This window comes from Lactuca serriola, chromosome 7, assembly GCF_051521515.1.
Source record: "Lactuca serriola cultivar US96UC23 chromosome 7, Lser_US96UC23_V15, whole genome shotgun sequence".
Lineage (NCBI taxonomy): Eukaryota > Viridiplantae > Streptophyta > Magnoliopsida > Asterales > Asteraceae > Lactuca > Lactuca serriola.
Window position 1 is genome coordinate 58,807,085 of NC_136414.1, and position 11,020 is coordinate 58,818,104.

At 36.3% G+C, this 11,020-nt stretch overlaps 1 protein-coding gene across 1 annotated transcript; it reads right to left on the minus strand.

The window, feature by feature from the left end:
* Positions 1-3,543: 3,543 nt before the first annotated feature.
* LOC145064007 (uncharacterized) lies at positions 3,544-4,584 on the minus strand. The gene has a single exon (XM_079011537.1). The coding sequence runs from the start codon at positions 4,582-4,584 to the stop codon at positions 3,544-3,546; it is 1,041 nt and encodes a 346-aa protein (XP_078867663.1).
* Between the last annotated feature and the right edge of the window lie 6,436 nt (positions 4,585-11,020).

An 11,020-nucleotide genomic window follows, 5' to 3' on the forward strand; every position in this document is an offset into this window, starting at 1 on the left:
AAGTAATTAACATTCAGTCCAATGTCATAAATTCAAATCCAAGTCCAAGGGAATCTTTTGACAGCCAAGTATTTTTCCTAAACACAATATCTAATTAAACTATCAACACAACTATATACAAACTTCCTAATTACATTTTTTTACAAATAAAGCTCATGGCTTTCTTTGAAATCCGTGTAACGGGCTTGCAACCAATACATCCAAATCAAATGACCTTAGTGTGCTAGATTTGAAGAGATCCCTCGGGTTTACTTGCCCGAACCTCAAAGGCCACAGATTAGCTTTATTTGCTATTATTAAGTTCATGACTTTCTATGGAACCCATGTAGCGAACTTTCAACCCAATCAATCCCAAACAATTTAGCTTTAGGTGATTAGGTGTAGAACACCCCTCAGAGTTTACTTGTTCGAATCCCAAAGGTCACAGATTAACTTAATAATAGTTTTTTTTGATCAAGTCATTATTATTATTATATAGATACAAATAACTAAGTTAACACATAACACTTAATTTATTTATTTGGCCGATTTCTTTATATTTTCGTCCTTGACTTTTCTGTTACGGGACATCTCACGGTCTATTACCATGAGGGACTTCTAGACATTTTTCGGGGGACTAAATGTTAACATGCAAAAACCCGTAAGTATAGTTGAAAGCTATGTCGTCAAGCAGGGTATATAAAAGGGAATAAGTAGAAAGGACTTTTAAGAGCGCTGGAAGGCGGGCCATTGAGATTTTGCATTCTTTTTATGAACTTTTGAATTTGGCATTTTAAGTTCAATTGAGCATTACTACGCATAAGACCGGTCATATGTCCCAAAGAATCGACTCATACCTGTTGTTATGCTCCAGTGTTGACAATCTTCTCATTTTTTGCTTTGCACAAGTAGCTTCGGGAGATGTGCTCGTGTGTGATTAACTTGCTTTTAGATTTTTCAATAAAAAGAGCAAGTAAAATCTCAAGGCACACTACTCACTTACCATCTCAACTGTTTTGAGAAGATTTGGCTGCTTGGAATTGGATCAAGAAAAATTTTACTTTTACTTTTTTTGTTTAAATGAAAATGCAAAAAAACTTTGATGCAAAATGCAAAAAGTATAAATAAAAATAGAGTAGAAAGAAAATCTTTTTGGTTTTTTTTTCTAAAAAAAATGAAAAAGAAAAATAATGCAATGCAATGCAATATGTACAAAATTTACATGCAACCTACATGCAACGGGATAATGCATGGATGGATGCCCCTCCCCAAGCTTAAAATAAGCATCGTCCTAGATGGTTGGAGAGAGGCATAGCCGTCCTATTGAGGACCGGGCGGTTGATATAGAGGGAATTGTGAAGGATAATCTGTAGGATAGTAGGGCGGCCATTGGGGTTGAGATGTTGATGGTGGCTACGGCTGTGTGGGAAGGACAAGAACTCTATGGATATCGCTCAGCAGGTGATGAATGTTGCGGTTGTGCTGCTCTTGAGCGGCCCATCAGAAATGATTTCAGCGACACCCGTATAAATTTCTCCGACTTCCTGCTGTATACTGGTGTAACGGTGGTTCAAACGTGCAAACCCACCCATATAAAGATTGTGTTCAGAAGAAGAAGTGGGGTGAGATGAACTAGAGGCACCAGCAGTAGGAGCAGGAGGAGGAGAGGGTGGAGGACTATGATCTACTGTAACACCTAAACTGGATCTGAGTTTCCAAGTGGTTGATGGAATGTCATTGGCTAAATTGAGTATCTTCTTGTTTCTGCTGTCTATGCGTAGATACTCTTTCCCATCTACTGTCCAATAAACATCCCCAGTGGGAAGGAGGTGGAAGAGATGCATTGTTTCCATAACATCAATGGATAGACGAGTACGGCCCATGACTATGTTTGTTGGGTTATTGGGTAAATGGAGGCCAAGATGTTCAGCAATAACAGAAACCATGCCTCCACAATGTAGCTGCCCACCATGGCTCGTAGCACTTCAGAGCATTTTTTGAATAACCCAACATCCAAAATGAGGGACTTCTGCAGGCTTATGAATCATACACCACAAGACTTCTAGCTCTTTCTTATTAGCCTTGCTAATATCTTCTTGAGGGAATAAGAGAGAAGCAATGATACGATGGACGACTTTCAAGACCGGATGGATAATGCTAGAAGCGTTGGCTGTGCCTGACTGATAGTCATACTCACAAGAAATGCTTCTCCAAAAATTTGTACAGTTTTGCTCAAAAATGATATTTTTTCTTCCCTTGGCTGTGTATACATCCCTTTTTTCTTTGGGAGCACCAATCATATCATAGAGAATGTCAGCATGAAACTGATGGGTTTGATTGAGCAAACGGAAAGTCAGGAGATGAGTTTGATAGTCAAAGGTAATGGAAGACAAAAGTTCCAACATCGGTGTTTGGTAACTAACTGCATGAAGATTCAAAAGACCCTCCCATCCTATGTTTTTAAAGAGCTTGTGGACACCCTTATAGATATGTAAATCTTTGAGGGCTTGGATATCCACAAATTTTTGAGCACCCATTGTTCTTGTAACAAGATTTGCATACAATATCTCCTGTCTATTAGTCTAAAAAATTAGACCAAATTCATAAGGGTTGTCCATGGGGTGTGGGTCTTGTTCATCCTATGAAGTTCCAATTCTAGGTCTTTTACCCCGGGAAGCCATTACCCAAATGAATCAACAAAGAGTTGCACACAATTAAGACAATTGAAGCACAAGAACTAGCAAGTTTCACCAAAAAGAACCCAAAAAAGGAATGTGGTTCTATCTAAATGCACAAAGTAAGAGTTTGGAACAATTATACCAATTTGTGCTTGATAATGGTGGTAAGATGATATCCAATGCTTCCCCAAGCTATCCCCAAGCTTATCCTACAAGAAATTTCAATCATTAGGTCGAAATTTTGAAGTTCAAAAATTCTAGGGTTTTGCTCAAAAACCCCAAAATCTGCCATGAGAGGTTGAAATAGATGTGAAAGATAAAGAAGACGAAGAAAAGAGAAGAATTTCATACCTTGGAGCTTGATTTTTTTTTTTTTTGCAAAATTGAGGAAGATTGAGTATTTGGAAGGGTTTTTTCGAAGGGAGCAGTAGGGAGAGAAGGAATCGCAGGTATTGAGAGAAGAATGAGTTAGAAAAATCGAGATTTGACCTTAAAATCGTTCAGCCCTGTTTTTGCGTTTACACGGCCCGTGTAAATTAAAGGAGAGAATTTACACGGCCGTGTAAATCCCTGAATCAGATATACAACGTTTAATCATTTACACGTCCCGTGTAAATGGAAGGCATAAGTTTACACGGCCGTGTAAACTTCTGAAAAGGCCAAAAAATTTGATTTTTTTCAGTTTTTGAAATTGCGACCCGCTAAACCTCTACTGCCCGAAAAATGATTTTTAACCTTCTTTTAGCATGAAAAACAACTTGGAAGTTTGAAAACAAAGAAAATACAACAAAAATATATGAAATGACAAAAATACCCCCGGGTTGCCTCCCGGTTAGCCGCCCCTTTTTAATGTCGTTGGCTCGACTTTGCCCCAACTATTTGTGCTTCATTTTGGGTACGTGGGCCTCTCTAACATATCATCACTCCTCACATGCTTCTTTTTTGATTCATGCACATTGAAGTTGATAAGTTCACCATCAAATTCCATACTCAAAGTTCCATTGTAGACATCGATTTTTGTTTTAGAAGTTTTAAGAAAAGGTCTACCCAAAAGTATGGAACTTGAACTTGGAGAGTCATCATCTCCAATATCTAAGACATAAAAATCAGCCGGGAAGACAAATTCATCGACTTGCACTAACACGTCCTCTATTACTCCCTTTGGGTGTACCAAAGACCGGCCAGCAAGTTGGATGATCACACCGGTTTTGCTCAATGTTCCTACACCAATTGATTTGAAAAGAGAATATGGTAGGACATTTACGGATGCACCTAGATCAAGCATAGCTCGGTGTATATAAAGATTTCCCAACTTGCAAGGCACGGTAAAGACACCGGGATCCTTGCACTTCGGGGGCATCCTCTTTTGCAAAACTACGGATACATGCTCCCCAACCGTTACGACTTGTTTTCCTTTTAATTTCTTTTTAGATACACAAAGATCCTTAAGGAACCTTGCGTATCTAGGTACCTGCTTGATGACCTCGAGGAGTGGAATATTGATTTGAACTCTCTTGAACATCTGCATGATCTCATTCTCTTCCCGTTCTTTCTTCGTGCTCTTTAATCTTTCGGGAAATGGAGCAGGTGTGGCTTTAGACTCAGTGATGAAGGGCTTATTTTCAATTGTTTTCTCTTCCTCCTTCTCTTCTTTGGTCGTCTCTTCAACTACTATTTCTTCTTCCTTTTGATCAAACGACAATTTTGGACCATCATAACTCTTCCCGCTTCTCAATGTGATGGCACATACATTGTGCCTTGGGTTTGCTTCAGTTTGGGCAGGCAACTTTCCTTGAGATTCTAGTTTGCTTACGGAAATAGCAAGCTGTGAAACTTGTTTCTCTAAGTTCTTTATGCTTGCTTTTGTCTCTTGTTGGAAAACTTGTGTACTAGTTGCCAAACTTTTCACTATGTCCTCTAAAGGCATACTTAATGAACCCGCTTGTTGAGGAGGGTGCTGTGGTTGCCTTGGCTGAAAGTTTTGTGGTGGAAAAGGTAGTCTTTGTTGGTATTGATGTGGTTGACTTGGTTGGTAGTTCCCTTGTTGATTTCCTCCCCAACCTTGATTGTTGTTCCATCTTTGATCACCTCGTGGCTGCTCATATCCCCTTTAACTAGATCCAAGAAAACCTCCCATGGTTTTTGCTTCTTCATAATCTTCCTCTTGAAGTTGAAGGCACATGTCGGTTGGATGTCCAACTTGTGTACAAATACCACAAGGTCTAACTGTTGGTGGTTGCACGCCCTTGTCCTTTGCAAGCATCATTACTACCTTAGTCAACTCAGAAAGTTGACTTTCAATTTTTGGAGTAGAAATTTCTTTCACCCCCTTGGTGCATCACTGTACCACTCTTCTTCTTGGACTGTATGCTTGGACTCTTCTACCATGTTTTTGATAAGAACTCTGATTTCTGTTGGAGTCTTATCAGCTATAGATCCACCACTTGATGCATTGAGTAATCTCCTATCCCAAGATGACATTCCTTCACAAAAATACTGCAGCAACTGATATTCTGTAATCCCATGTTGTAGACATCTTGAGCATAATTTCTTGAACCGTTCCCAATAAGTATGCAAGGCTTTTCTCTTTTGTTGCTTGATACCAATTATCTCTCTACGTAAAGCTGAAGCTCTCATTTCTGGAAAATATTTATCCAGAAACATCCTTGCAAGTTCATTCCATGTTGTGACTGACCCCGGTGGTAAGTCATACAACCACTCCTTGGCTGAATCTTGTAAAGCAAAGGGGAATGCCCTTAACTTGATTTGATCTTCTGTGACTTCATGTGGCTTCATACCCACACAAACAACATGAAATTCCTTAAGGAATTTATGTGGGTCTTCATTCTCAAGACCACGGAATGAGGGTAACAAATGGATGAGTCCAGACTTGAGTTCAAAGTTGATTGCTGCAGGGTAATTTATGCACAAAGGTTGTTGGGTGACATCTTGAGTGGCCCATTGTCTAAAGGTTTGTTCAGGTGGTGGATGTGGAGGATTTTGATTTCCTCCATGGTTGTCTGCCATAGTAGGAGTAGGTGAAGATGGTGGGGTGATACTTTTGGATGTTGGAGAGGATGTAGTTGATAGATTTGATGAAGAAGCTCCGGATTGTTGTTGTTTCTTTAAAAGTCTGGCTTGCTTCCTTCTTTGTTTAGCAGATTTTTCTATCTCCAAATCAACTGGTAAAGGTGTACCTGTGCGAAAAGATCTTGGCATAAACAATTAGTACTACCGTATCCCCGGAAACGGCGCCAATTTGTTTAGTGGTCAAACCAACAAATGATGGGATAAAATAATATTAATAAAACTCAAATCACTGCTATTTCTAATACTAAAAATAGTATAGAGTAAGCAGGGTCGGTCCACAGGAATACAGGACTTCTTATCTTGCCATATTTTCACACATAATACAAATAATATTAAAATGGGGGATTGTGTTTGAGCTTGAATTAAACTTCATAAATAAGAAATATTGATAACAAACTCAATAAAAGAAGTACATTTCCGATTCTGACTCTTATACATGTATTATGTTGAAAGATGTAATATGATTATAACTCATGTTCAATCTAGGTTGGTAAGTTGGATATTAATAAACTCTAATATCCAAATTGGTAAAAGTATTTTATTCAAAACAAGCTCTTCAAATAAAACTTCATTTAATTGATTCAATTCAAATAAGCTCTTGCATCAAATCATTAAATGACATTAAGTTCTTGCACTAATTACCAACAATGTTTAACATTCCTCTTAAGCTAGGGAATATAAACATTTAATCTTTGATTACACTAATTTTGATCTAATTACAACCAAGTAAGTGTGTGTTACTAACATCAAATCATAAAACATATATGAATTTCATAATTTGATTAACTAGATTGACTAGAACCCTAATTCATTGATCAAGTGAAAAAGAGAACCAACCAAACACATAATTAAGATCAAATCAAAGATTACTAGATGTCAAACACAAGTCAAATTCAAGTTACAACCTAACAACACATACTTAAGAATTCAGATTCGGAAATGATAATTAAATCAACCACACATATCTAGGTTGAACTACAAAACAAACAAGTTTAAACTTCAAATTGACTTACAAAAAGGAAATTAAAGTGTTTCCAAGTGTTAATCTACTTGCAAAAGTTCTGAAAATCACCTTCCTTTCTCCCAAAATCCGACCTAACTCCTCACAAAACCGATTGTCTCAATTATAAGAAGACAAAACCACTTTAAAACTGCCGAGACGTTTACATGGCCCGTGTAAATTAAAGGGTGCCATTTACACGGCCGTGTAAACAATAGACGTAGAATGCTTAATCTTTCAAGTTCATCGAAGTAGACTGCCCTTGCATGTACGTTTACACGGCCCGTTTAAATAAACGGGGAGCATTTACACGGCCGTGTAAACTTCTGAGAAGCCAAATTCTTCATTCTCTTTCTTCTGAGCTCCAAAACTTCTGTAACTCTGTCTCCAATTCTTTTAAACTTCCTCCAGCGATTTCCAACCTTCAAAAAGTCCCTGAAATATCATAAAAGTGTGTGAATGGAATTGCATCATGAAAAATCCAGAAAAATATGCAAAATGCATGAGTTTAAACCTAAATGCAATGCACTTTTATGAACTAAAACTACAAAATGAATGCATGAAATGCACCTATACTATACCCATTCAATCGCTATTTTATAGGTAATTTCCTTAAACGCTCCTTATAAACCAGCTTCGTGAATGAGGCCTACTAACAGTAAGACTGACTTTTACTCATACATATATATAATGTTAGAATTTTAATGTTATATATAGTATAGGGTGTATTTTACACTTTTAAAATAGTAGGTGGTCAATTTTAACAATTATACTTATAATTCAATTAAATTGTGAACCAAAACTTTATGGATTTATTAAACCTTTTTTAATTATACTCCTTAATCAATTAATAAAACCATAAGGGTGTGATTTGAACTTTTTCAAAACAATACTAGGGTTTTAGAATTTAACATTCCTAAATTAAACTTTTAATCAACTTTTAAATTCCAAAACTTGAGGGAAAGTTTTGAAACATTTCAAAACATTAGGGATTAGAATTTAAATATTTCAAAATCAAACCTTTTAATCAAAATTTAAATTCCAAAACTTGAGGGCAAGTTTTGAAACTTTTCAAAACACAAGGATCAAATAGCAAATAACTTAAATTAAACAATTAATCTAATTATTATCTAATTTGACTTAAAATCAATTTCTTGCAAGATAAGTTACCCAATTAATACAAATAATCAAATTTTAATCAAATAAGGAAGTTATTATCTAATCAATTGGTAATTATCTTTTGTTTAATCAAGGATACACTCAAAATATGATTAAAATTCGAATTTTAATGACCCATAACAGTTAAGGCAAGTATCTTTGAGTAAAACAGCAAGAAATCCTAAAACTGCCTCCTTCTGACGCTCGAACTCGCCGAGTTCCTCTATGGACTCGCTGAGTAGGAGACAACTCGCCGAGTCCACATTGGAACTTGCCGAGTTCAGCAGGCAGGGGGGCCAAAAAACGATTTTACAGCTTGAACAAACATACAAGGCATCACTACAATAGAAACCAATCAAGGATTTGATACCACTGACGGGTTTTTGCCATAAGAATATCCTATGTGCTCATGCAAACCCTAATGCTTGGATCTAGGTTTCTCTATTTTACATGCAATTCATCCAAGACTTTAAACCCTAGATCTAGCATATGATAGTCAATATTAACATAACAATGAGTTTAAGATATTACCTTGATTGTTATGTAGCAATAACAATCTCAAATCCTCCTTGTAATGACTTTAGAAAACTTAGAGTCACAAATGTCACTCCTCTAATGGTTCACAAACACCAAGAGCAAGAGGATGAAGAACAAGGAGAGAGGAGGCTGCCCAAAACATGTACAAACCCTAGAAGGAGTCTTCACCACATTTTTGGGGCTTAAGGGAACTTTATATACATGTAGGCTATTAGGGTTTTGAACTAGGAAACCCTAAACTGACTGCTTAAGCCCTAAGCAGCCCATGGACCCTTCTTTAATAAGCCTTGGACGATTTCTAATGGGTTTCCCATAGAATTCGTCCAACCTTATATTATAAGGTAATCCATAGCCCAATTGCAATTATCTTATAATTACAATCCCAGTCCCTTAAGTTTAATTAATCTCTTTTAGCCACAAAATTAATTATCAATTAATTCTTGACTAATATTAATTAAACAATATGATTTCTCTTTTAATATATTATTCTCATAATATATTAATAAATCATAACTAATCCTCTCTCTCCATTATTCATCCTATCAAGTTACTTTGGTGAAGGCAACCCAAAAGGACCATGCACCATCGGGTCAAGTACATACCAAAATAGTTATGGACTTAGACACTAATCCAACAAAAAATACTAATGACATTTGGCACCCGTCTCAATCCTTCACTTGAAAAACCAGCTGTGATTTAAAGAACTATCGAAGCATGATTGGAGCTTTATTGTATTTAACAACAAGTAGAACTGTCATAATTTTTGTTGGTTGTAATCGTGCTAGGTACTAAGCAAATCACAGAGAACCAGATCTGAATGTTGTCAAGAACATCTTTTAATCTCTACATCGAGCACATTCTCTTGGATTATGGTATCCAATAGACACTAGATTATTTATTCAAGCATATTCTGATGTTGATATTGGAGGCTGTTAATTGGATTGTAAAAGTACAACTAGAGGTTGTCAATTTCTTGATGAGAAGTTTGTTAGCTGGCAATAAAAGAAACATACCAATGTATGGATATCTACTGATGATGCTGAATATGTTGTTGTTGCTGCTTACACTTCACAAATTGTGAGGATACAAAGTCAAATCCGTGACTTTGCAATCAACCTGAAAAAATTCATTTATTTTGTGACTCATAAAGTGTTATATGTATTTGTCACAATCCAATACAACATTCAAAGACAAAGAAAATTGCACCTTTATATCACTTTACCAAAGATCATGTGTAACACTCCATTTTCGTCTTATAGTATAAACAACCAATTACGTAAATAGACATTATTAATAAAGGACTATTTAGGATAAATAGTCTGGACGAAAGTCATAGTAATTGTAAAAGCGAGAGTGTGCATATAGATAACATCCAAGTCTAACTTCATATGAGGAAGATATGATTTTTAGAAGTTTCAGCACAACAATATGTGACACAGAAATCGAAAGTGAAAACGGTTGATTGTTAGCCGAAAAAATCTAAATGAGAGTTGAAGATCTCGTAGATACAGTTTCGTCAACGTAAAGACAGCCGAGAACGGATGTCGTATGAAAGAGTTATGAATTTTATATGGACTTTAACAGTTTAAGCCTGTTAAAAATATAACTTTCAAAATAAGGTGTGAATTAGCTGACAAAGTCTAAATGAAAGTTGTAGATCTCGTCGATCGCTACACATGGATATAAAGAACATCGAAGACAGATCTCATATGAAAGAAGTTATGAAATTTACAAAATTCACATTTCGTGTCACACGCATACGTGTAATGCACACTTCTAGAAGGTGACTATGTGGAGCAGTAGGAAATCGACACATGGCATCATTTCAGAGGAGAGATGTCTATGAGAGTGCACGACTCGCTTCCTCAAACAACTTGTCTATAAATATCCTCATTTTCCCCTCCCTTTCCACACCAAACTCTCTCACATATCTCTCTCTGGTCTGACTTTTGGAGTATTTCAGGAGTTTGAAGAACTCCACGTTAGTGAAACTCTAAGCCAGAGGATCGGGCAAATAGAAGTGCTCAATATCGAAGCACTTCCTTCGATCTTCCTAGTTTTCGCTAGAAACTCTCTGTAAGTTAAGCTACACTTACTACGTCTTAAGTGCAACTTATATTTATATTAATAGTGGTTGTTATGAATGTATAAATAAGATTTATCAGTAATTCTAGTTATAATACTTATTGATGTACTTACGGGAGAGGTGTCTAGAATGGCCATGTTGGCTTGGTTGTTGGATTTCGAAAAGGCTATATGCTGAAATGGTCCTTCCTCTTAGTTATCCTACTAGGTTGATCCTTATTTGTTAAAATTATCAGTATTCATTGGGATTAATGAAATATCTAGCTTTTATTACTAGATTATCATAGGGATTCATAATTTATAGTATTATAGGTAAATACTTGTTATACATGTTACCCGCGAGTTGGATCACTAGTAGGATCACCAAAGAGTTGTTAATCGTTTTAGAAATTGTCCACGTGAGTTTTCTCAGTATATTTTATACTCTAGTATGTTTCCTCTGTATGATAGGATATAGTTTCCCTATAATATGAAATTAGGCTAGTTTTGTTCT

Bases quoted from the DNA above. Each gene is read 5' to 3' on its own strand.
- LOC145064007 (XM_079011537.1), bottom strand. From the start codon at position 4,584: ATGCCTTTAGAGGACATAGTGAAAAGTTTGGCAACTAGTACACAAGTT.